The following is a 27916-nucleotide window of genomic DNA, read 5'->3' as shown; positions in this document are numbered from 1 at the left end:
AAACACACCTGTGTCGATGGTTTTCCACACGAAGGTATTCAGCTGGACCCACCTCTCATCTCCAACAGCTTCATACCTCCACTAGTTTAATGTGCAACTTTCTGTTTTTTTAATTTATTTTAAACCAACTTTTTAGTCTGAAAACGGACGGGTTGCTTCAGCACACACACACACACACACACACACACACACACACACACACACACACACACACACACACACACACACACACACACACACACACATATGGAAATGTAACTTTGGCACTCAGACAGGTAAAGGTGAGGAATGGCAATGCAGTAAGTTTAGTGTTTAGAGCTAAACCTGGAAGAAAGGCACTGCCAAGCTCCTATCAGACGGTCGGTGAACGTCTGCATTTAAAAAGCTCACAAATGATTCATTTAAACTAAAACGTTTCCAGTATCTGCTGTGAAAGTAGATGAACCCCAAAATTAAGAAGCTGGAAGTCAGTTTGTCATTTTACTGAACATTTTATAAACAATGTCATTTGCATAAAGCTAGAATGGAAGTAAGAGTAACTCTGCGTGTTTAGTGTCAACTGAGCCCAAAAAGACGCTCCAAACAACAAAGTATGAGCTTTAAGGAAGCTTTATGATTTACAATAATAACTGATTTTAATAAAGGATGAGATCCAGTGTTAACGGATGTGGAGACATCCAGACACACAAACTGCACTAAAAATGTGCTGGTAGTAAAACCTGCAGAGTCATTGTTTAGAAATATTAACATAATGAAACCATAAAAATGTTGTGAAATCAACCTTAAATGTTGAAAACCGGAGCTTTACCTTCTGCTTTTATCCATATGAGGGAATAAAGATCATTTACATGTGTTTTGCAGGCGTGTGCAAGGCTTCCAACGTAGTTTGAGCCGTTACTAAAATAAGGGTTCACCTACTTTTCCAGCAGCGCAGTGAATATTTAATATTCACCATGAAATCCTGCAACGTATTTATCAGTTTAAATCTGTTTGTTCATGGAGATTTTAATCACATTTACAACCAATAAATGCAGAAAACATTTCCTCCAAAATGTTCGCCTACCTTCTCTCGACACCGAATAACAATATTTATAAAGACATATTTACACACAGGTAAAAATAATCACATGAAGGAATGTGGGATGGAGATGAGAAGCATGAGTTACTTAAATAAAAATCACTCTCACTCCAGTCTGTCCCAATAACTATGTTCCAGCCAGACGATTTGTCATCAATAAAACAAAAATAAAAAATATTGCTTTTTTGTTGTTGTTTTGTGAAAGAGCGGACAGGTCTGCACTACCCATGAGCCTCCTCTTCTGTGGAGCTCTCCTGGGATTGGCTGCCACCTGTAAAACCCGACCAATGAGAGGAGAACTGAGGTGAGTGAGGGATGATGTCATCGCACAGATAAACACACACACACACACACACACGGAGGCTCTGAGGTGAGGGAGGGGCTTTCAGGTAATATGGGGGGGTTAAAGGGAGGAAACAAGATGCAGAAGCAGCTGCTCTGTTTGCAGTGAAAGCCACTTTAAACATGTCCTAAACACCATATTTCCTCCTGCTTCCTGCTTTCAGGCCCCAATCTGCAGGTTTTCTGTGTCTCCCTGCTCCAACACACCTGAATTCTGCAGAACTTCATGGACTGATGGGTTTGATCAGAGTCAGGTGTGTTGGAGCATTCATGCTTTCATGACAGACAGGTCTGTATTTTTATCCACTCGTATTACATTCAACACAGCGTGTAAGGTTTCTCTGCATCCACAGGGCCTTGTTTTATACCTGCAAACACCTTTACCGTTTCAGGAGTCAACTGGCTGCTGATTGGTCAGATGTGCCACGGTGTTTTCAGCCTCCAAAAATCACCATTAACCCTAAAAACATTTTACTTTGCGGCAGATTTTGGGGGAAGACGTATGGAATTAGATTTGTACCAGAATCTTCAACAATTCAAACCAAAACTTTCTAAAACTCAAGTAAAATAAATAATCTCAAAATCAAAAATGATCAATCATGAAAACTATTAGGCTTTTATTTAGTTAAATTGAGTAGTTTTGTTTGTAGTTTCCTCTTCCTTTTTCTCTCTCCTCGCTGTTTTGGTTGCGCTTCACAGTCTTTGGTTTTGATTCTCGATTGTTTGGTTTAATTTCTGACACAAACCTTTCATGGGTGGGTTCTTTTCAGGGGCGCATTCTGATTGGCTGGTGAGTTTTGGAGTGACACAGCTGTAGTCCAATGAGATGTATAAATACTTTCTTAGGAAGTTTAGGGAGTTGAAAATTAAAACTACTTCTGATTCTCTGACAAAGACTTTGAAACTGTGGAATTGTAGTTTATTGGTCATTTTCTTTAATCATCAGCATTCATCTATGCTGCTTAACTATAACAATGTAAAGATCCTTAAAACCATTAAAAGATGAGTTAACTCTACTTCTGAATCCTCATGAACTCAGCCACTTTCACTTTTCAGCACACAGTAGTTAAAACACTTCCCCATAAAAGTCTACTCTATACTTGTATCTAGAAACTGATGCAAACTGCACACTTAGTGATAAAAACAGACATGGATGTAAACATAACTCAAAGCTGAACTTGGCATACATATACAAGGGTTTAAACAACATCTGGGCTACAGCTGTGTCACTCAAAAACTCACCAGCCAATCAGAATGCGCCCCTAAAAGAACCCGCCCACGAAAGGTTTGTGTCATGAAACCAAACAATTGAGAATCAAAACCAAAGACTGCGAAGCGCAACCAAATAGAAGAGAGAAAGAAGAAGAGGAAACTGCAAACAAAACGACTCAATTTAACCAAATAAAAGCCTAATAGTTTTCATGATGATTGATCATTTTTGATTTTGAGATCATTTATTTTACTTAAGTTTTAGAACGTTTTGGTTTGAATTTTTGTTTTTTGCTTGAGTTTTAAAAAGTTTTGCTTGGAGATTCTGAAACAAATCTGATTCCATAGAGAAGAGGTTGGATAAAAGCAGATTTAAGTGGGATTTGACAGGAAGCGGTCTGCTCTCCGACACGTTAGGATGACCCAGAACGCAGACATCATGTGTCCTGTCCTGCATGATGTGCATGAAACTGACTCGGAACCAGACTGAACCGCCTTTCCTTAGTCACCTTAAGTCCATGCAGGTCAGCAGAGGAAATACGGCATGACAAATGGATGTTTCATCATGTTTCAGGTCTGAGGTGATGTCCCGTGTCCGTCAGACACACGTTGGAGGTCATGATCTCGGTTTTTTTCTACTCAGCAGCAACAACATTTGTTGATTTTTTTTTTTTTTTTTTTTTTTTTTTTTTAAATGTCCTGAAATAGTTTTTCACCAAACATGTCCTCACCAGGAGACAACAAACCAGCCATCAGAGACTGACCATGTCCCCCCCCCCTGTTTCCTCTAATAGGTTTAGCATTTTGTTAACAAACAAAAATGTAAGTTTAGCTTCAGCATCTGTGTTTTTTTTATATGAAATGTTAAAACTGTTTGTTTAAAATGATAAATATGTCTGTAAAACGGGATTAGGACCCGAAGCTGAGGTGGTCCACACACACATACAGTTAAAGTGCTTTCAGTTATAATAACCTCACTAATAAGCTACAAGTGCAATCTGTGTGTTTTTGGATTATTATTAATAATTCCCAAACAGAGCATTAGTAAGGTCACAGTGTTTCCCATCAGATTGCCTGTAGAAAAGCTGTTTTACCCTGAATTTCAGGTGTTTTCTGGACGGATTTGGATTCCTGCTCTTTTACAGCATCATGTTGGAACAACAAGGACTGAATTTGTTCAAAGTTTTAGCCTTTAAATAGTTTTTAGTCGTTAAAATGATGTGAAATTCCCTAAAACTCGCAGAAGGAGCAAACGTGTACTTGCACAAGGCATCATAATACAGTAATAATAAGCAAAACCATATTTATTATGAAAAGTCTTTAACGGCTGGAAATGTGACAGAAAACTGGAGGATTAACCAGTAAAAAAGGATAAGTCTCCCCATTACAGGGCTGGTAACTGATCAAAACGGACATTTAATCAATGTAATCTTGCTGATGTAATTTATTTTAATATTAATGGAAAAATATGAATTAAATGACCAAATGAACTTAAACTGTGTGTGTTTCCATTATTCTTTCATTCTATTATTAAAATATCTGCAAGAAAACATTCCATATGAGGCTAAATAAACTTTAATTCACCGTAATAACTGTGGTATTGATTTAAGGTCGTATCGTCCAGCATCATCTGGGTTTAAAAGAGCCGAACACCTTCCTGCAGCATGACCGCTTTGCTGTGGGGGTTTCTAAAGACCCTTGGACCTGCAGGTTTTACAGGTAGCCCTACTTTAACACACCTGGATGAGGTGAACTGCTTAACAGGCTTGCAAAGAGGAAGTTTATTAACCTGAATCAGGCGTGTTGGAGTCGGAACACGTCTAAAACATGCAGGGCAGCGGATTGAAAAACACTGTTCTAAACCATCTTTGTGCATTTCAAGTCAAAGGTATGAAAGAAATTCGGAAACATCCTGATGCTCTGACTTGTTTGATTTAAAGAACTGCCGAAGGCAGAGCGCCAAAATCCTGGTTCGATGCGTAGATTGGTTTTAACGTCACAGTTTGCTTACTGTTTGGTGCAGTGAAGGAATAAAAAGCAAAACATAAAACTATTTAAACTTTCTGGTAACAAAAACATGTAAAACGAAACAAAAAGCAGAAAACAGCTTGCAGTTAATCCTCCAATAAAAATATGGTATAAATCACACAGCTAACGTACGCTAGCCAGAGGCCGCTACTCGTCCGTTTGGGAGCTCGCTACGCCTCTGTTCCCTTCCAATAAATCTGAATACATTACATGTACCGTTCCACTCGACACCATGACTCGTTTCATCCTGCGATTTTTATTCAGTGTTACATGATGCATGTAAAAGTCTGAGTGCTGCCTCGAGTTTCCGAAGCTTACGTAGGACTCACGCTTGTTCCGTCCTCCACGAGATGCCAGAACTTTTTTTTTTTGTTCTCGAGGCTCCGAGAAGAAAATGACGTCATCTTGTTCTCGCGGACGCTTTTGAAGACAGTTCTCGACACATCGGGTTGGCAGAACTTTTTTCTTGCGGGGCTCCGAGAAGTATCGTGTGATTGGTTGGCCATGTGAGGTGGGCGTGGTTAACACGCAGGAAGCAGGAAGCGGAGTTGCTGCTTCTGTGTTTTTACTGTTGCAGGTAAAACGGATTGTTTTGATAAAACAGCTGATCGACGTGGTGAGCAAGTACGAACACTTTTACATGTGGTAATAAAACACTCGAACCCAGCCGTGTGCACGACCCGCCCTGCCGCGGACGAAGCTGCTCGTTAAATATGAAACTAGAAACTCAGAGCGGAAACCTCCGCCAAGCACAATGTTAAAGAATCCTTTGAAAAATTCCTGGATCCAAACGGTGATCCGGATCACCACCAGAATTTAATCACTTCTTCATTTTCACATTTTTTTTTATAAAAATCTCTGAGTTATCTTGCGTACAAAGACGGCGGGAAAAACATAACCTCCTTGGCAGAGGTAACAACATAAATCGCACATAAAGCAGACATCGCCCCCCGCAGTGATCCCTCCCCGCTGCAGACCTGCTTCTCCTGGAGGATGGATGGACCTGACAAATAAGACGTTTTTTTCTTGTTCTTACAGCGTCAAGAGCAAGAACTCAGTTCTTGTTCTCGTGGAGGATGGAACAAGCTTCAGATAAGAACCAAACGGCTGCAGGTTTACCTGGCCTGAATAAAAACCTCCAACATGAACGCCTGTGGACACAGTTCATCCTCTTCTGCCTTTCAGTGAATATGTTTTAGAGTATTACTGTATTTTGTAAAGAAAAAAAACAGGTAAAACGGGTTAAATCTAGTGGAACAACGAGGAGATGTGAGCTGAGATGAAGGGAAAGCAAACTGAAGGAAAACACGCAGACATAAACACCTTTCCTCACACAAACACGACTGGCGGAAGGGAAGGAATAAAACTGGAGTCGCTGATATGAAAATCAGCGTGGTGACAGTCCTGGACACGTGTGTGTGTGTGTGTGTTCGATTGCATTTCATTTACCTCATGCAAAAACAAAAACTAACAGTAGTTCTCAATGGTATCAAAGAATGAAAAGTTTACAGGAAACTCTGGACGGACCAGAGGCGAGAGCAGGCACGCAAGGAGGGAAAAGAAAAAGAGAAAGAGAAAATTAATTCAGTTCAGCTGAAGGCAGACAGGAAAGCACATCCTAAAAACACCACAAAGCGTCTGCAACAGAAAGTTTGGCGAGCCAGCAGACCCCCGGAGGGGTCACACAACGTTCTGAGCAAAGCTACCTTGTGTGGTGTTTCTCTCGTTGAGCAGCTTCATCTGACTGTTGGGCAGGATCTTGATCTCTGGAGGATCCGGACTCTGGCCAACACGGGACGCCCTGAGAGCATTCAGATACTGCAGACGTGTCACCTGCAGCACGCACAGTCGGGCAACCTTACATTAAAAACTTAGATTGCAGAAAAAAAGAATTTAATCTTTTGAGGAAATCCATGTTGAACCAGAATCAGGTGCGTTGCAGCAGGAAACAACTAAAGTTAATCGTAATCCTCACGACTGGATTCCTGTAGCTCAGGTTTTATTAGAATCGACTGAAACGCCGCTTGCACAAGAAAACGGGAGCACATATCTCCGGTTTTAGCGTCTCTTCACTGGCTTCCTGTTCAGTTCAGGATAAATTTTGAGATTCTCTTATTTTTAAGCATCTTAACGGCCTCGCCTCTCTTTATCGGGCCGAACTGCTGCATTTCTCTTCTTCTTCTCATCTCTGTAAATCCAGAGGAGCCTTTTCAGTTCCTGCTCCAAACATCTGGAACAGCCTCCCTCTGCAGGTTAGACAGGATAAATCCCTCCCATTTTTTGTTCTTTAGCATTTGATCAAGACTGAGTTGTACAGAAGAGTATTAGGGCCACTGAATAAAAAAAAATAATAATAATTCTGTGAAAAAATTCTGACATTTTTCTCAGAATTCTGACTTTAATCTCAGAAGTTTAACTACAAGTTAAGACAACAAGTTTAATGCCCGGGTTTTCAGTAGCTGTGTTACCATTTCATTTTTTCGCAAAATGAAAGCAACATTTGTCGGTTTTGACAAAAAACAACTGTGATTTGTGGGTGTTTCCATTGAGCTGTGTATAGTGTGTAAGCCTCAGTCCAGAATTGTCAGAATAGCTGCTTATGCAAGGTAGACACGCAGCGTTATTTTGCGCTGCGTGTCTACTTCTGACTTTAATCAGCATTCTGAGATTAAAGAGTTCACAGAATTTTTTTTATTTTTTTTTATTCCGTGGCCCTAATACTCTTCCGTAGAGCTGTCATCTGTACTTCTTTTTAACTGTTCTTTCATATGTTCTTCTTTATTTTACTGTACAACACTTTGGTCAGCTGTTTGTTGTTTTTAAAATGCTTTAGAAACAGAAATGGTGACATGGTAAAAACCTGCAAGACCACGGCATCCGAGGACAGCCCTGTTTGAGGACTCCCATGACTATGTGAGTGTCTCAGTCTACAGCAGGGATCAGGACCAGTTTTGGACACCCCTTTCCCAAGAGTTTTAGCAGAGTTTTAACAAAGTCTTAGTTGAGTTTTAACAAGAGTTTTAGGAGTTTTAGCAGAGTTTTAACAAAGTCTTAGCTGAGTTTTAACAAGAGTTTTAGCATAGTTTTAGCAGAGTTTTAAAGTCTTAGTTGAGGTTTAGCAGTTTTAGCTGAGTTTTAACAAGAGTTTTAGGAGTTTTAGCAGAGTTTTAACAAAGTCTTAGTTGAGGTTTAGCAGTTTTAGCAGAGTTTTAACAAGAGTTTTAGGAGTTTTAGCAGAGTTTTAACAAAGTCTTAGTTGAGTTTTAGCTGTTATGGCAGAGTTTTAACAAAGTCTTAGCTGAGTTTTAACAAGAGTTTTAGGAGTTTTAGCAGAGTTTTAACAAAGTCTTAGTTGAGTTTTAGCTGTTTTAGCAGAATTTTAACAAAGTCTTAGTTGAGTTTTAACAAGAGTTTTAGCAGAGTTTTAGCAGTTTTAACAAAGTCTTAGTGAAGTTTTAACAACAGTTTTAACAAGAGTCTTAGCAGAGTTTACTGATGTATTTGCATAATGATGCTGAATTCAACATTTACAATGCTTTAGCTATTATGCAGCAGGATAAAATAAACCCTGTAGTGGTATTAGTTATAGGCCATATTGGCTCCAAGAAAAAATATTCCCCACACACCACCACCATAAGCCTGAACTGCTGAACCATGCTTTCATGTTGTTTCCATTACTCTGACCCCACCTCTGCAGAAAAACCTTCAACTCCGCCGCTCTGATCAGAAAAGTATTCATATAACTGCTTTTATGAAAATGTATTTTCATGCACCGCTTCTTGCTTTGAGGCTCTCCACCAGCAGCGATTCATTTTTAATTTCACTACAAATAAAGCTGTGTGATTTGACAGTGCATGGGTATACACACACACACACACACACCCGTATAAGCTGCAGGTCAGTGAGAGCTCGGACGGTGTAGTCAGGACAATAGCTGGACGGGCTGGTGGCTTCTGCGGAGTCAAAGGGATCCCTGGGCGAGTGTCGCTGGGATGACACTGGAGACTGGTGCACTGCAAACACACACACACACACACACACACACACAAAGTCAGCAGATTATCTACAGCTCTGCAGATATCAGCACTGCTAAACAAACATGATGATGTAGAAGCATCAACTTTCAACAACAGCTAACCCAAGACAGGTTATAAAATGCTTTTACAGCTTTTTTTTTCTTATAAAAAAAAAGACCAAATATTTCCAGTTTTTAGCTCATTTCACACAACAATAAAAGTTGGAAACGCTGAGTAAAACACTTTAATGTGTGAAATGTGGACAGGAAGCAGCGGACAGATGAGTCAAAACGTCTGAATTACCAGGTCTGGGGTGGATAAACGGAGGAAGCGGTGTTGGTGATCTCACCTGAAGATGGCAGCGTCAACGCAGACACGCCATAATATGTAAACGCTCCGTTTTCAAACTTCAGCCCCTCTTTGCCGATTTCCACCTCCACTCGGCCCTGAAGACAAACATCAGCCAGATGAGAGTTTCCTGACGTGTGAAGAAACAGAGTTCCTCAGAACTGATTATTACAACAAACTGAATCCTTTGCATTTTAACCCTTAAAACTCCAGACCATTTTACTGCTATTTGTTTAAGTTAAAACAGTCAGCATGCAGCCGTGGTGCTGCAAACCACCTCCAAGCCAGCTGCTTTTTGCATCCCAAACGTCTTCCTGGCTTTATTCCAGCCATAGAGGATCATTATTTTCCTGCTTTTCTCATCACTTGTTGATCTTTGGCTGCTCCTGATTGGACGTTACCGTCAGTTTAAGCTCTCTGATTGGTGGAAAGTCTGACAGGAAGTGTCTTCATCATCATGTCCAGGTGAAAATAGAGGTCTCTTAGCAACATGGTAGTGATGGTGGTGAAGATTTGATCATACCATCTAGAGTCTCTGAATAAACACTACATGTTGGGTCTGGATTGTAAACCTCCTGGACGGGTAAAAAAAAAAAAAGCTGGAGGGTCACATGACCATCAGAGTTACACACTGTAGTGATAACTCTTTTGTTAAAATGAATATTTTCTGGTTCCAGCTGGTTATAAATGCCCCGATCTGCTGCTTTCCTCAGTAAAACTCATGACTGCTGGCCTGATTTCCTCTTTTCAGAACAAACGCGCTGAACGTCCAACAAAAACCCTGACGAGGATAAATGGGGATGTATCAGGCACCGCTCAGAGGAGCCGTCAGCGTGTCCCAGACTGTTGACAAAAGCTACAAAATAAAATATCACATCAATTCTCTGATGCTGGTCCAACAGCTGGTGCCTTGTCTGGCTGACTGCCTGCACGACGTCCTCATGTTTGCTGCCAAGTGCAAATATTTTAAGACCTGAAAAAATGACAAAACCTCACTGGGAATCAGAAAAACAACGATGTTTCGGCCCCTCAGGACAGAAAAACCCGAGATTTCATGAAAAATAGCTGCTCTGCCCTTTTGGAACCTTTTGTGAGTGAAAAGATGAGTTGTGATATCTACAGACAAGAGATTACTATGTCAGAGCAATAAAAACATGAGACTAAAGAGCAGAATGGAGTAATAAAGATAGTAACTGGTGCTTATAAAGGGAAGATGAAAAGGGTGATCTCGACACTATACCAAGCTTTGTTGAAAAGTAGGGGGAACTCAACACTATTTAAAAGAAAAATGGGAAAGAGAGTTAGAAATTGAAATGACAGAGAACGAGTGGCTCAATGTGTGCAAGGCGCAACATTCAACCACTGCGTTAAGAACATGGAGAGAGTTCAGTTGGAAAAAAATCACGCGGTTCTTTACAACTCCACAGACGAAAGGGAGGTACGCGCCAGAACAGAAGGTGTTGGAGGCTATGTGGTCAGGAACGGGCAGACCGCTCACACATATACTGGAAATGCCGAAAACTCAGCATATTGGGGGGAAGTTTGGAAAGTAATGAAGGAAGTGTTAGGTTATGAACTCCCCAGAACAAGACTGGCGCTACACCTAGGAAACCCGACAGAAGAGAACATCCAAGGTGAGGATATATATCTAGTAAAGACCCTGTTAGCAGCCAGCAAGAAAACTATTACTAGAGAATGGTATAGAGCCGAACCACCTACAAAGGAGCAACGGCTGAAAATAGTGGAGGATATATATGAAATGGACAGACTAACATATAAACTGAGGATACAGGAGGGGAGATTTGATTGGAAGTGGGGAAAGTAAGTTGAATATTTAAAAAAAAAAAAAAAAAAAGAGGGTGCATGACACCATAAATTCAGAGACGTAGCTTAAGATCAGGGCAAAACCACTTATTAAGAGTAAAGGGCTCTCCCATGTCACTAGAATATTTATTCCTTTCTTTTTATTTTGTTACTTTGTTGATAATTCAACTAGACATTGTATTGTTGTTGTGAAAAAAACTCAAAAACTCAAGTGACAAAAAAAAGAAAAGACGAGTCGCCTTCAGGACGTGTGTGTGTGTGATCGTGCTCGTACCTGCAGCAGCAGGATGAAGTAGTCCACCGGATGGTTGCGGGTGTACAGGTAGTGGCTGGGGCTCCGCCGGTTGCTGTGATCGAAGTGCACCTCCTGGTTGACGCTGGGGTGGCGGAGCAGGTGGAACAAAACCTTCTCGGACACTTTCGCCGGGCTGAACAGCTCCACTTCTACACGAGTCAGACATCAGGGACAGGTCAGTGAGGCCGTGTTGCCAATTTTACTTTGTTTTATTTAGAAAACAACTCATGTTTTTTACACATTAAACTGCAAAAAAGTTTTTTCCTAGATAATTAAACAGGCAGATTCATTTTAAAAACGTAAGAATTGCTGCCCTCTACTGGTAAAGACCGGCATAGCAACGAGTCCAAACGAGCAGAGGTGTGAATGTACGGTGGCCGTCAGCGGCCAAAATTCTTCCAAACACAAACATGTTTTTATGTTAGTTAGTTAATTTATTTTATTTTGTTTTGATCAGTTACAATCAGTTTGTCCATTTCCCAAAAAAAAAAAAAACAATCAGGTAAAACAAAAACAAAATAGGCAGAAGAAAAGCTTGTATATCTAATAATGTACACTTACAAGTAGAGTTACCTTGCATTACATACACAATGTGTGACTTTTATAAAGAAAAATAATTTATAAAGTTGCATATCTCTAAAAAATAAACTGATAAATAATCTTTTTAAATAGAAATAAAGAATTACTTTTTTTTTTTAACCTCATAACTGAGTTTATTCCACAGTTGAACCCCCTAAAGGAAAAGCATCTGTGTTTCACCCCTTTCCTAGATTTTGGAACAATAAATTTACAACTGTCTCTAAAGTTATATTTACTCTGCTGAAGCTTAAAGTAATTTTGGACACCTTCTGGAAGAACATTTTGTTTAGCCTTAAACATAACTTGTATCGTCTTATAGAACTGTATGAGTGGATGCAGTGGTCTCAGGTGCAACGATGACTAGATGTACAGGTGTGGTGTCTTCTTCTGTGGTCCTTTCAGGACAACGTTTTCTGTCCATTCAGAGACACCGTAGTAAGTGTGGTGAAAACAGCAGCTGCCGTGTATATGGAGGCACGGGAAGCAGATTGAACTGGCTCATTGTTAAAGAAAAAAAAACCTAACAGTTATTTAAATAAAGTTCTAAAAAAAAAAAGGTAAATAGGTTTTTTTTTATGATAAATTACATTTTTCTGTCAACTTTTATTTACTAGCTGCAACTTTAAAGTTAAACTAAATAAAAATTGCAGTAAAATCTCATTTTTAGCTTCAGTTTTTGCAATAAAGTTAAATAGTTCAGTAAAATCTCAGGATACTGATTATAGTTGAAGATTTGCAACAAATAATTTGTCACTTTTCATCAAAATTATCATTTTTTATGAAGTTTATTGTTTAGAAAACTTGATTAATTTAAAATAATTTTGTAGTTTGTTTTGTTTAAAGTTATGTTAATAATCTTTATTCTGATTGTCTCACTTGGGTATATTGCTTCATTCCAACGTGACTTTCTGTGTTTAAATGATTAAAAATGTTACTTTATTCTTCTTGTTAAATGCAAAACCATTAATAAATTATTGTTGATGCGTTAAAGTTTGTATTTAATGTAAAATGAAAAGATTTGACTTGACGTGCAGTTTGCGTTTAAGCTTTGCTGCATGGCGGTTAGGTAGCCGTGTGTGTGTGTGTGTGTGTGTGTGTGTGTGTGTGTGTGTGTGTGTGTGTGTTTTATTCCTGCGTGATGTTCCCAGCCACACACACACACACACACGACTGGATGTAAAGACTTGCAGGAACATACACACACCTCTGGACAGGAATCGGTGCGTGGCCAGCAGGAGCTGAGGCGACGTTCGGATCTTGGGTTCTCCTTCTGGTGGCTTGAAAAGAGAAAACTCCTCGTGGGCGCTGGAAGGTTGCAGAGGGATCTCCAGCGGTGTGAGGGGACGCTTCACCTTCCTGTCCACTGCGGAGGAGACCAGACTGAAGTTGGAATAAAGACCTCAGTGCTACAGCAGATAGTAGGCTCACACACACTCACAGTAGCCGTCGGACTCATCCAGGATCTCAGACTTGATGATCTCCTCGATGACGTCCTCTAAGGTGACCAATCCCAGAACCTCGTAGAAGGGATCCCCCTCCCCCTCGTTGTTCACCTTCTGAACGATGGCCATATGAGAGTTACCTGCACGAAGAAACCACAGAGGATCTTCTACGGGTTCCACAAACACCAGGAATCATGACTAGACGCAATAAAAAACAGCTGAGTCATGTATGAACAAAACTTGGCGAAATGTCCCAACCAGCCAGAACATGAAGACCAGTAACAAACTGCAGCCAGACCACCTGCTGGGATCTCCACAAACCAAGCGGATCTGACCAGACCACCTGCTGGGATCTCCACAAACCAAGCGGATCTGACCAGATCACCTGCTGGGATCTCCACAAACCAAGCGGATCTGACCAGACCACCTGCTGGGATCTCCACAAACCAAGCGGATCTGACCAGATCACCTGCTGGGATCTCCACAAACCAAGCGGATCTGACCAGATCACCTGCTGGGATCTCCACAAACCAACCAGATCTGACCAGACCACCTGCTGGGATCTCCACAAACCAACCAGATCTGACCAGACCACCTGCTGGGATCTCCACAAACCAACCAGATCTGACCAGACCACCTGCTGGGACCTCCACAAACCAACCAGATCTGACCAGACCACCTGCTGGGATCTCCACAAACCAACCAGATCTGACCAGACCACCTGCTGGGATCTCCACAAACCAACCAGATCTGACCAGACCACCTGCTGGGATCTCCACAAACCAAACGGATCTGACCAGACCACCTGCTGGGATCTCCACAAACCAAGCGGATCTGACCAGACCACCTGCTGGGATCTCCACAAACCAACCAGATCTGACCAGATCACCTGCTGGGATCTCCACAAACCAATCAGATCTGACCAGATCACCTGCTGGGATCTCCACAAACCAATCAGATCTGACCAGACCACCTGCTGGGATCTCCACAAACCAACCAGATCTGACCAGACCACCTGCTGGGATCTCCACAAACCAACCAGATCTGACCAGACCACCTGCTGGGATCTCCACAAACCAACCAGATCTGACCAGACCACCTGCTGGGATCTCCACAAACCAATCAGATCTGACCAGACCACCTGCTGGGATCTCCACAAACCAATCAGATCTGACCAGACCACCTGCTGGGACCTCCACAAACCAAGCGGATCTGACCAGATCACCTGCTGGGATCTCCACAAACCAAGCGGATCTGACCAGACCACCTGCTGGGATCTCCACAAACCAACCAGATCTGACCAGACCACCTGCTGGGATCTCCACAAACCAACAAGACCACCTGCTGGGATCTCCACAAACCAACCAGATCTGACCAGACCACCTGCTGGGATCTCCACAAACCAAGTGGATCTGACCAGATTACCTGCTGGGATTTCCACAAACCAACCAGATCTGACCAGACCACCTGCTGGGACCTCCACAAACCAACCAGATCTGACCAGACCACCTGCTGGGATCTCCACAAACCAACCAGATCTGACCAGACCACCTGCTGGGACCTCCACAAACCAAGCAGATCTGACCAGACCACCTGCTGGGATCTCCACAAACCAACAAGACCACCTGCTGGGATCTCCACAAACCAACTAGATCTGACCAGACCACCTGCTGGGATCTCCACAAACCAACAAGACCACCTGCTGGGATCTCCACAAACCAACCAGATCTGACCAGACCACCTGCTGGGACCTCCACAAACCAAGCAGATCTGACCAGACCACCTGCTGGGATCTCCACAAACCAACCAGATCTGACCAGACCACCTGCTGGGACCTCCACAAACCAAACGGATTGGACCAGACCACCTGCTGGGATCTCCACAAACCAACCAGATCTGACCAGATCACCTGCTGGGATCTCCACAAACCAACCAGATCTGACCAGACCACCTGCTGGGATCTCCACAAACCAACCAGATCTGACCAAACCAGCTGCTGGGACCTCCACAAACCAAATGGATTGGACCAGACCACCTGCTGGGATCTCCACAAACCAAGCGGATCTGACCAGACCACCTGCTGGGATCTCCACAAACCAACCAGATCTGACCAGACCACCTGCTGGGATCTCCACAAACCAACCAGATCTGACCAGATCACCTGCTGGGATCTCCACAAACCAACAAGACCACCTGCTGGGATCTCCACAAACCAAGCGGATCTTATCAGACCACCTGCTGGGATCTCCACAAACCAAGTGGATTGGACCAGACCACCTGCTGGGATCTCCACAAACCAAGCAGATCTGACCAGATACCTGCTGGGATCTCCATAAACCAACCAGATCTGACCAGATCACCTGCTGGGATCTCCACAAACCAACCAGATCTGACCAGACCACCTGCTGGGATCTCCACAAACCAACCAGATCTGACCAGATCACCTGCTGGGATCTCCACAAACCAACCAGATCTGACCAGACCACCTGCTGGGATCTCCACAAACCAACCAGATCTGACCAGACCACCTGCTGGGATCTCCACAAACCAAACGGATAGAATCTGATGAATTTACAGGATGCTGATTAACGGGTCCGTGTGGGAAACTTGCTGTAACTGCACTTGTAGCTACTCGTGTTGAAAGACATAAAAGGATTTTGTCCTGGACTGCACCTGCCTGACGGTTTGTAGCCGCCATGTCACCGTGAGGTTGGATGATGTGCCGTGGCTTAGCAGCTGAGTGCAGCTGTCACATGAAGTTTAAATGACTGTCAACAGGAATTAGTGGGTTTGTAAAACTGTGAACGCAGCAGGCTGTAAATCAGGATCAGACAGCGTAGGATAAAATTCATGGAGCTACTTTACGATTTGCTTCTTGCAACGATTTAAAACTGATTAAAGCCTGCAGCCCATCTTCCCACCTTTCTTAAACTCCTCCAGCATGGCGTCCAGTTTTGTGTCGTTGAAGACAAAGTGGAGCGGGTGGTTGTAGAACTTTGTGATGGTCGTCATGGGGGTGCAGTCGTCCGGATCCACCAACGCTAAATCTTTCACATACAGGATTTCCACGATATTAGACCTGGAGGAAACACGTATACAGTAAGTTAGAGTCACAACGGCAGCTTGTAGGAGATGTTTTTTTACAACAGGAAACCAAACCAACACTGCTGAGAGTGGACATGAGAGAGGGTAACTGAAAGCTCAAACAGTAACAGCCTCCATGAGGGAAATCATTATGGAACGTTTAAACATTGAACTGATGAGTTTTTCTTTCTGTCTTGCAGCAGCAGGCTGGAAAAAACGATTTAACCATTATGTGCTTTTCCACAGACTCATATTCCCAAACTGTCCAAGATCTGAACACAAAAACTTCCCCTTCAACTGCTCAGCGTCAAAGAAGAAACTGTCGCATTCATACACACATAGACATCATGTATACATAGATGCCAAATTTTCGCAAGTTGTTGGAAACGTGAAAAGGAAGAACTGGTTTAATTTTGGTGGTGATCTGGATCACCGTTTGGATCCAGAAAAAATTTTTTATACCCTGGCAGGTTTACGCTCTCCGAGTATTTTTCTAGTTAACTTCTGAATTGCACAGTTTTGATCCAATACTTTATTTTCAGATATTGATAAATTAATGAATGTAAAAAAAAAAAGCAAGCCAGAAACTATTCCCGTATTTTCTTCAGCATACTGTTGCAATAACCGGTGGGAGACCATGGCATTCATTGACATCATATATACATAGACGCCGCATAGTATCCCACTGCTTATACAAACTGACGTTTCATCGCGCCGCCATCTTGGATGGGTCTCCATGCGCCTCCAATGCATTTATTTGTAAGGTGTAGGTCCAATCACAACAATAACTTCACAAATTTCTACCTGATTTTTCTCAGTTTGGTTTGTTACAAAGGGCAGAGATATTGTTATGATACAGATAACAACAGCGTTGACAACAGCGCCCCCTGGTGTGTGGATGTCTGCACCTACATGTAAAGCGAGCTGTTCATCAACTAGAGCAGGGATGTCAAAGTCAAATACACAGAGGACCAAAAAACCAAATTGGCTATAAGCCGAGGGCCGGATTGGTTCAATGTTTATTAAAACATATTGAAATTATTGCACGTAGCCTACTGAACCAAGACCTAACACAGTGTATTATTTAATGATTAAATGAATAATCGGGAAAACATTTTTCAGCAGGCACACAGACAAGAACAAACTGCCTTCAATGAAAAATCACATGTCCTGAACATTAAATGAATAAAGTAATATTTTCTTATGGCTCTGTCAGTAAGTTAAAGAGAAAACATTTTCAACAGGCAAACAGCAAAAAAGCAATTTTCCTTCAGAAAAAAAATAAGTTCCTTATATCAAGATAAATGCATAAATGAAACTGCATGCATTATAAACTGAAAATGCAATATTATGCTGCTCTGTTATCCTACCAATTACTGCTTCAAATAGTAAAATGAGAAAATATAGAATAAATCAAATCAGTTGTGTTCTTTCTCATGGCTCTTATCTGCAGTTTCCCCTGAGTCCATTAACTGAAACAAATATAAATGAATAAATAAAATACAATAAAATAAAATGCAAAAATATATGGCACACAGACAAAACAATACTTTCTGTGTGTTTCTTAGACGTTTCATGGTGCCTTCTTAGATTGTATTCTTTCATTACAGTCAAACTTTCTCCACACAGAAGACACACAGGTTTGCCATTTGCCTCAGTGAACATGTACTCTGCCTCCCACATAGCTTGAAACCCCCTGTTCTCAGCATCCACCTTCCGTTTAGCCATTTTTTGGGGAGGAGGTAGCTGAAAGTTGACATCTGCTCTGACTGCTAATGAATGATGAAGCCGAGGTCCGCTTGCTGCGCCGCAGTGAGTTCGCGGGTTACCGTTGCATTGTGGGAAATGTAGTATTGGTGCGTGCAAAACACCAGCGGGTGGCTACAGCCTGCGGGCCGGTTCTAATACTAATCAAATATCATCCCGGGGGCCATAGATAATTCATTCCGGCCCGCGGGCCTTGACTTTGACTTATGTGAACTAGAGCTACCGTCGTTTTGAATGTAAAACATTCAAAACGACGTGTTTTTATGCTAAAATATTTTTCATAATGCTATTTAACAAAGACATAAGGTAGCTACAATATAAATAAATGTATAAATGAAGTTGATACTAAGACTTTAGATTGTTTATTGATGCATTTGGATTTGTCTATCTATTTTTATCTGGTCAAATAAATTATGATTCAACCTTGTGAAATGTAATTCCACACGACCTGCTTTCACTATTTTGCCGGTTATTGCAACCGTATGCTGAACAAATTACAGGAATAGTTGCTGGCTTTCTATTGACTACAGTTGACTCTTTCTTTTATTTACATTTATTAATTTATCAATATAGAGATACAGTTGTACAAAGTCTGAAAATAAAGTACTGGATCAAAACTGTGCAACTCAGAAGTTAACTAAAAACACACTCCGAGAACGTAAACCTCCGCCAAGGCCTTTAAAAAGTTCCTGGATCCAAACAGTGATCTGGATCACCACCAAAATTAAACCAGTTCTTCCTTTTCGCATTTCCAACAAGTCCTGAAAAATTCATGAAAATCCGTCCGTAACTTTTAAATTATCTTTAACACAGACAGACAAACAGATAAAGCCGGTAAAAACACAACCTCATTGGAGGAGGTAATTATGCTACCATGTAAAACTCTCTTTGTGAAGCATCAATATATTTTTTCAAAAACACCTCATAGGAGTAAAATTTATCATTTAGTAGATTATTCACTGTGTTAACATTATTTATAAACCAGTAATGTAGAAAAGTGTTTTGTTTGTGTGTAATATATACGCGTTGTTCCACAGAAAACAGTTTTGTGGGGAAACTACGTTGACTCTGCAGCAAGACTCGAAAGCAGAGACCCATCCAAAAGGTGGCGATGCTGGTTTTCTCTCCAGCGCACAGTGAAGCGTCTACGTATATATGATGTCTATGCATACACATCTGTCATTCTATGCATCCATCAGTCCAGTATAACCCAACCGCTGACAACAGCGCCCCCTGGTGTGTGGATGTCTGCACCTACATGTAAAGCGAGCTGTTCATCAACTAGAGCTACCATCTGTAATAAACTCTCTTCCCTCCTGCAATAATTTGCAGATTCAAAGCAACAAATATAAGAAAAAGTTGCTGGGATGTTTTAAAAGTTTTGAAAAGATTAAAACTTTTGAGCAGCATTAATAAAAAAAAAAAAAAGTGTTTTACATGTAACTTGTTTAAAATAAAAGTGATATTTAATATTTACAGACATGCAGAAACACCTCCTCCATGAATTTACATTTTAATGTTTTAGTTTCTAAGAAAATTCCTCGAGAGGAATGTGACCACTTTAACAACATGTTATTGTTTTTAAGGGTCATGTGAGTGTCGCGGTGCTGCCCCCACCTCTCCTCCTCGTAGATGGGCACTCGGGTGTATCCGCTCTGCATGATCTCAGACATGGTGGAGAAGTCGAGGACGGCCGAGCTGGGCAGCATGAAGCAGTCCTTCAGGGGAGTCAGGATGTCCACCACCGTCTTAGAGCGGAGTGCTCCACGGCTGAACTCCTCCTTCACAAACTCACTGTGAACACACAACACGGACTACAGTCAGCCATCAGACACTCCTGTTTATATTCTTATAGAACAAACCGTTTATATCTAAATATTGTAGGTCCATTCATATTTAGTACGGCATCTCTGAATGGACAAACAACTCCGTGTGTGAAGTTTTCAAGCTGCAGTACCAGCATTGTTTGACAGGTGCTAGAGCACCATTTAGGATAAGTACTCAGGCTATCCCAATTTGATTACGATTTTTTTGTGTGCCGATTCAATTGCGATTCTCACAATTCTTCGATATTGCTGGTTTTTGTAGATTAAAAACAAAATAAAAATGTATAAAATGTTTTTTTTTGCTAGTCATTTTTCTTCCTTTCAATGAGGGAAAAAAACAACACGGTAACCAGACCGTCATTCTGCTGCTATAATGCCCAAGAAGACAAGTAAAAAGATCAATAAAAACAATTTTTAAAAAAAATTTTTTTTTTTTTTATTTATAGTGGATTAATTTTATCTATTGAAAAAAAATAGATTTTTTAACAAAAAAAACAATCTTATTTTAAAATTGTGAAGAAAAAAATCCAGATTTTTTATTTAATTTTCCCACCCCTAATAAGTACCACCTAGAAAACAGTGCTGAAGTCCTTACCTGTCTCTGCTGGATCCACTCACAGATTAAAACATGTTTATACAGGTCTCTAAACACCACGTGCAGGTGCAAGTCTGTGCATGTAAAGCTGCAGCATTGCAACTTATTTCTGACTGCATATGCACTAATGCAAGTATGCAAAAAGCCAGAAATTTCCAGTGTTGCCAACTTACTGACCGTCGCCATATTTAGAGATGATTCGGACCCCTGTAATGACTTTTTTTGAGACATCCAGCAACTGTTTTCCTTCCAGCTACATCAGAGCAGGAGATGTTTATCTCTGCGCCGCACCCAGACTGAAAATGAAAGCGTGCACGTGAAGCTGCAGCTGGCTGATCGGCTCTGGCTAACGGTTAAATATTAATGTTTATGACTGTAGATTGTAGATAAAATCCTTTAAAAAGTTAAAATGTTTTAGTGTAACATGTTACAGACTTACAGAAAAATGAGGCAGGCCACGCTGACACCTGATCGTTTCAAGCATCTATTAATAATCACTGACTGCTATTTCATGTGTTAACACACTTCTGTTTTTCCTTTGTTCAAGTCTTCTTACAGCCAAACCACAGCTTACTAGAGGGGCCACTGGCTGGTACCGGCTGGTACTTGCTGGGAACTGGCTGGTACCGACTGGTACTGGCTGGTACTGGCTGGGTACTGGCTGGTACCGGCTGGTACTTGCTGGGAACTGGCTGGTACAGGCTGGGGACAAGCTGGTAACTGAGTGGAAACTGGCTGGGAACTAGGTTAGAACTGGGTGGAAACTCTCTGGGAACTGGAGTAGAACTGGCTGGGAACTGGTCATTTAGATCATCTTTAAATGTCGGCTTCAGGAGTCTGTCGACGTCGCCACACAAGGAAAACGAGCATTCACTCCATGAAAACTTGTTTGAACTTGCTCCCTACATAATCCACTCTTTTCACAGAAATATGACATTTACATCTTTTCATTTTAAGATTTTAAGCTTTAAAAGGTTGTTACATAACATTTGTATGAGCATCAGATGCCGTTTTATCTCCTGCTTGTACGTCGCAGCAAGGATTCTAATGAGAAAAGGTTGAGTTATCGATTAACTTAATATATTTACAGGAGTTTGAGATCATTATCTTTATTTTTCTCTTGAATCAAAATTTCCTCCTATTAAAGTGCTGAGGTCCTGCTTTTATATCTGTTCCAGCAGGTAAACACAGCTGATGGCATCAGAGGCAACTTCACACAACTTTCTAATATATACCTACCTTTTAATAAATAAATCCCAAAATTTTCAGCTATCTTCAACCTAAATATTTGATTTTATTGCATATAATTGAAGATCTACATAAAATATTTTAATAGCTTCCATAAAGAGAATGTTGCTGTTTGTATGTCTGTTTTTACTTTAAAAAAAAAAAAAAAAAAAAAAAAAAAAAAAGTGTTTTCTAACCAAACATTTGTTCACTTTTGCTTTTAGAGGTACTTTTAATTCCTTTTTTTTTTTTTTTTTTTTTTTAAAATATCAGTTTTGAAACATCCCTGAATTGTGATTAAAAGCTTATTGGCTTGCACAAATAAAACCAAAATCAGACTGAAAAAACACTTTCATATGCGTGAGTTTTGGTTTTAATATGTTTTAAGATTAAATGTGAGCTTTCACAGTTTTTGGTTGTGCACCTAAATTATTTTTTGTACAATTTTGTTTTTCCATGTGCAACAGCAGCGCGCATTTGCTCAGAAATGTATTTCAAATCCTGTTATGTTTGGAAGAATTTTGGCCACTAACAGCTACCTTCCACCAACAACTTGCCATGAGCATGTTACCACTAGATGTCTTTAGATGTCCTACAACCACCACTTACCAATCAAACGTTAGCAACGCCACTGAAGAGAGAAGGTCTGGCAAACTTTCTCTTCCTGCACAAAAGCCATAGCGATTGCAGTGAGGAAGACCTCAAGGTAAAATGCTAACCAGCTAGCACACAGCTGTTAGCTACAAGACTAGTAGAATACGAACTAAAAGTTACTAGAGCTTTAACAGCGAGTAAGGTGGTTGAGGAAAAAACAAACATATCAGTAAGTAACGCTGTTGACCAAACATGTAGCAACTGGTTAAAACAACACATAGCGACATGTACAGGGCTAGCCTAAAGCTAGCTTCAAATATAACAATATACTGACAAACCCTGCAATGCATGATTGTTACTTTATAAGTTTGTTCTGTACATGAACAATCAATACCTGGGGGGGTAAGTCTGCCATATGAACGGTGAGCCATCAATTTTAATGTCGTCTTTGTAATCATTCAGCCGCCACATGAATGTATTTTTTTGCAGCATATTGTCTCTCTGATATTTCCCATCTATTACTCCAGAAATCTGAAATGATTTCCTTTGGAATATGTTAAACCGAAAGAACTGAGAAAACCTTGTGTTCTGCTGGGGAAAAAATGGCGTAATAGAAAGCTTGTCAGGTATAGCAACCATAGACTGTATATAGAAAGATGGGCGGAGCCTCCGTGATGTCACCCATAGGTTTCTGCAGAGCTAAATTGAAGCTTAGTGGGCGGTTCCTACCATCGCCATCTTGGCAGGGGCATGTGTGTCGTCTCATCCAAAAAAAAAAATATGGGCAGAGAGGGGGGCTGTGAGCGTCATGGTGGATGATTGACATCGAGCGAACTCCAAGCTTTCTGTAGCTAAGAGCTAACCGAGCTAACCTGGAGATAACAGGAGATAACCAGCTAACATAGGTAAGCAGGCTAAAGCTAAGTCATGTTGTTATCCGGCTAAAAAACGCGGTTGTTCTACGTTCTTCTTACTTAAAGCGGGAGATTGGGTACCTGTCAATCAAAAGGACATGCCCCTAAATATGCAAAACTTTGAGATTAAATTACTTTTAAACAGGTGAGTTAGAAAAAAATTCACTCTCCCCACAGTTGTCATGAAGGTAAACCTGACCTATTAAACTGAAAATGGATTTTTGAACCAGGCTGTAAGCATGTTTATTTCTGCTGTAAACATGTTTATTTCTGCTGTAAACATGTTTATTTCTGCTGTGAAGTTGGTCTTTTTAACATGGGAGTCTATGAAGATTTGTTCTGTTTTGGAGCCCCTAGTGGATGAAGGGGGAACTGCAGTTTTATGCACTTCTGCATAGGCATCAGTTTTAACTGCTGAAGGCTCCGTCCATCTTTCATATACAGTCTATGGTAGCAGCAGTAACCATGGGGGGCGGAGCTTAGCGAAGGGTCAATTACTACACACTGCACTTTTAAGTTCAGGCAGCTTGTTTGTGTCAGACAGTTTTTTGGGACAAACTCTTAGTCAAGCCTTAACTTTTTAAGTAAAGTGTGGATAATTTAGAATTTATAGGATTTAGGTAATAACACTTAAAGTGAAAGTTTAGCTTAAAATTTGCTTAAATACTCAATAACTGAACTGAATGTTCAGACTGATTTATTTTCTGAGCTGCTGAACGTGAAACTCTGGTAAGACAGCCAGAATATCTTTGTCTTCATTTACCTGTAAGGGTCATTCACATTGGTGCGGATCATCTCCATGGCCCTCTCCCTTATCCCGCAGGTGCTGATGTCCCTCCTCAGGCCCAGGTCCAGGATCAGTCCCAGAGGGCAGGATAGGGGACAGGTGAACACCATGCAAACCTGGGCCAGCCAGGTGAGCCCGGGCGCCAGCTGGAAGCCATAACCCGAGCACAGGATGTGAGGAGCCAGCTCAGCCAGGAAGAAGATGAGGAAGCCGCTGGTGAACACCGCAGAGACGATGGAGCCCAGCGCCCGGTACAGGAGCACGCCCAAGGCCGAGTGTCCCACCACGCAGAGGAACAGCAGCGAACATGTCTGGACGGAGGAGAGACATGTTGGCAAGAAGAAAACATAACAACATCCCCTCAGGGCCAGATTAAAAGTGCACAGGCCCCTGGGCCAAGAGTGTTACAGGCACAGGGGCCATATGGGGGGGGGATTAGGAAGATTCTAAGGGCCCCATGACTTAATAGGGGCCCAAAAAGATGTAAAAACTATGTAAGAAAATCATTAAACCTTCATTAAAAATAATAACACACAGCAGAGGCAGATGGGTGCCTGTCCTTGAGCCGGGTTCTGCTGGAGGTTTCCTCCTGTTAAAAGGGAGTTTTTTCCTTCCCACTGTCTCCAGTGTGCTTGCTCAGGATGGGAGATTGAGTTGGAGCTTCCAACTCAATCTGCTGGTTTCATTTTTATAAGCTATTGTGAATTGGCTTTCATTAAGTTTTTTTTTTTCCTGTCTGTTAAGCGTCTTGAAATGGTATTGCAATGATTTGACGCTGTATAAATAAAGTTGAATTGAATTGAAAACAAAAATCAAAAATTTGCGATGGGGTCTATGCCATTGACTTTCATAGGGCCCAAAATTCCTGGCGGCGCCCCGGCGGTTACAGGGGCCCTGTTTCACACCTGTTTTACACTGTGAAACAACATTTCTAACATCTCTCCACCAGTGGTACCAGTAGAAATACACTAGACACTAGGGGTGGGAAAATCGAATCGAAAAATCGGAAATTGGGATTTTTTTTTTTTTTTTTGTTCAAAAAAGGTTTTTTTTTCCAAACAAATAAAAATAATCCATAATACATTTTTTGTCATTTTTATTGTTTTTATTGATCCTTTAACTAGTCGTTCTGGGCATTATAGCAGCAGAATGATGATCTGGCTACTGTGTTGTTTTTTCCTAATTGAAAACAAGAAAAATGACGAGTAAAAAAAAAAAGAGTTTTGTACATACATGTATTTTGTTTTTAATCTACAAAAATCAGCAATATCGAAGAATTGTGAGAATCACAATTTAAATCAAATCGGCACCCAAAAAAAATCTGAATCAAATCGTGACAAAAGCATATCATTACAGCCCTACTTGACACTGTGGTGTATCCATCTGGCTTTTATATACATTTTGTTTCATGTCCAAACTGCTGGTGATTTCGCCTACCAGGGACGGACTTACCATTAGGCAAAACTAGGCGGTTGCCTAGGGCCCCCAGTTCTTTAGGGCCCCATAAAACTTGTCATACACTTATGGTTATTTATTACTTAGTTACTTATAACCAACAAAAATGGTTTTTGATTAAAATGCATTCGTTAAACTGCCAGCAGAATGCTTATTATATTATGTGTGTCTCAGGGCCCCCCTTCAGTCTCTACCCCCTTCTGGTATGTAGGGCCGCGCACTAAAACCTAATGTGATCTGTGTGTGTGTGTGTGTGTGTGTGTGTGTGTGTGGTGCGGTCAGTAAGTTGATCTGTAACTTAAAGAATGATTTGTCATAATAAATGATCAGTTCATACAATCGAGTGAAGCAAACCTCTGTCAAAAGAGTCTTTTACACTGTTTGTTAGCAACACAAATAATATACAGTAGTGAGGCAGAAAGTGCAATATTTACCATAGGACCCCATGCCTGCCTTTGCCTGGGGCCCCAAATATCTTAAATCCGCCACTGTCGCCTACACAAGCCCGTGCCCATACTGCCCATTGGAAAACCCGGCTTTGCATCCCCTCACCTCCCACCTACAACTCACCAGGAAGTTCCCTCTCCTCCTGATTGGCTCCAGGCGCTTTGCAGCCCGTTTCTCCTCCTCAGATCCACAGCTGTGGAGAACGTAAAGCTCCACGGGGTCCAGCCACAGCAGGCTCAGGTTTATGGTCCTCAGCAGCCCGCAGACCAGCAGCAGAACCACGATGAGGACGGCCAGACCCCACGGCGGGATGTAGTCAGCACCCAGACTGCTGTCCGTGTTTACCCGCAGTCTGTCGGGGCCCACGGACGTCCAGCTCTCTCCGGTCCACACGCACAGCTGGTGGAAGCTCTGCACGCCGCCTGCAGGGATGCTCCTCCGTTTCACCTCCACCGTCAGCAGCCCGCTGGTCTCCTCATCCGGGATTAACTCCTTGGTCACCTGGAAGGCGGACTCCTCCCGGTTGGACTCCTCTTTGCAGGGGTCGGATGCATCACCAGCCGTCCCTGCAGCGAACGCCGCCCACGGCCAGCTTCCATTTCCAGTCAGATTGGTCCCGAATAGACGGAGTGTGAACGTGGCTCCTTCTGGGGCCGTGATGATCCGATTTTTCATGCACACCAGACCCGACGGGTCCTCCAGTCTCAGCCCCAGAACGCGCGGAGCTTCTTGGCTGCAGGTGCCGTTTCTGATCCCGCAGAATAACAATATCATCAACAGGAACCATTGACCTGCCAAGCTGGCCACCATATTGGATTTGGTCAGCTTGGCTCTACGCGGATCACGTTACTGAAAGCACGCGCTGGCCCCGCCCACCAGGGGGTGGGGCATATACGTAATATTTACATAGACGCCTCATTGAGCGCCATATTGGATGGGTCTCTGCTTTTGAGTCTTGCTGCAGAATCAACGTAGTTTCCCCACAAAACTCTTTTTTGTGGAACAACGCGAATATATCACACACAAACTGAACACTTATCTACAAAACTGGTTTATAAATAATGTTAACACAGTGAATAATCTACAAAACACAAATGATACATTTTACTCCCATGAGGCGTTTATGGAAAAATATTATATTAATGATTCACAAAGAGAGTTTGGCGGAGGTTTGCGCTCTCTGACTGTTTTTCTGGGTAACTTTTGAATTGCACAGTTTTGACAAAATACTTTATTTTCAGACTTTGTACAACTGTATCTCTATATTGATAAATTAATCAATGTAACTAAAAGAAAGAGTTAACCATAGTCAATAGAAAACCAGCAACCGTTCCCATATTTTGTTCAGCATACTGTTGCAATAACCGGCTAAATAACGAAAGCAGATTGTGTGGAATTACATTCCATAAGGTTGAATAATAATTTATTTAACCAAATAAAAATAGATAGATAAATCCAAATGCATCAATAAACAATGAAATATGATAGTATCAAAATCATTTATACATTTATTTATATTGTAGCCACCTTATGTCTTGGTTAAATAGCATATAAAAAATATTTTAGCATAAAAACACGTTGTTTTTAATGTTTTACAGTGACCTGTATCATAACAATATCTCTGTCCTTTGTAACAAACCAAACTGTGAGAAAATTAGGTAAAAATCCGTGAAGTTATTTGTGGGGTTGGACCTACACCTTGCAAATAAATGCATTGGAGGCGCATGAACACCCATCGAAGATGGCGGTGCGATGAGACGTCAGCTCTATGTATATATGATATCGATGTATATGATGTCTATGTATATGATGTCTATGGGGTTGGGGATAAACTCTGCAACTGGGCAGCGTGGCCGCCATCTTGGCTCTGCCTATGCAGACTTGAACGTTGAATTATGATGACAACGTTCATTTTGGAGCTTCTTTCTAAGTTGTTTTTCTTTTCACTGCACCGCCCTCTTGCAGTGTCAGTTCACAGCCTCGAGATAGGAGCAAGAGCTCACGCCCATCTTTGTTAGATTTCATAAAAACAAGTCATTCATGTCTCTGGACTACTGCT

At 41.5% G+C, this 27916-nt stretch overlaps 1 protein-coding gene across 1 annotated transcript; it reads right to left on the bottom strand.

The window, feature by feature from the left end:
- Positions 1–1160: 1160 nt before the first annotated feature.
- On the bottom strand, positions 1161–26694 carry cnnm3 (cyclin and CBS domain divalent metal cation transport mediator 3). Its single transcript, XM_079256853.1, has 11 exons — positions 25981–26694; positions 23932–24266; positions 19630–19806; positions 16083–16240; positions 13158–13301; positions 12924–13082; positions 11120–11289; positions 9023–9119; positions 8540–8670; positions 6364–6490; positions 1161–1349 (listed from the first exon to the last, which is right to left on the bottom strand). Exons 1-11 carry the CDS (start codon positions 26665–26667, stop codon positions 1300–1302), a joined length of 2235 nt encoding a protein of 744 aa, XP_079112979.1. The 5' UTR covers positions 26668–26694; the 3' UTR covers positions 1161–1299.
- Between the last annotated feature and the right edge of the window lie 1222 nt (positions 26695–27916).

This window comes from Telmatherina bonti (genome assembly GCF_933228915.1).
Source record: "Telmatherina bonti genome assembly, chromosome: 17".
Lineage (NCBI taxonomy): Eukaryota > Metazoa > Chordata > Actinopteri > Atheriniformes > Telmatherinidae > Telmatherina > Telmatherina bonti.
This window is presented reverse-complemented; position numbering and strand designations above follow the sequence as displayed.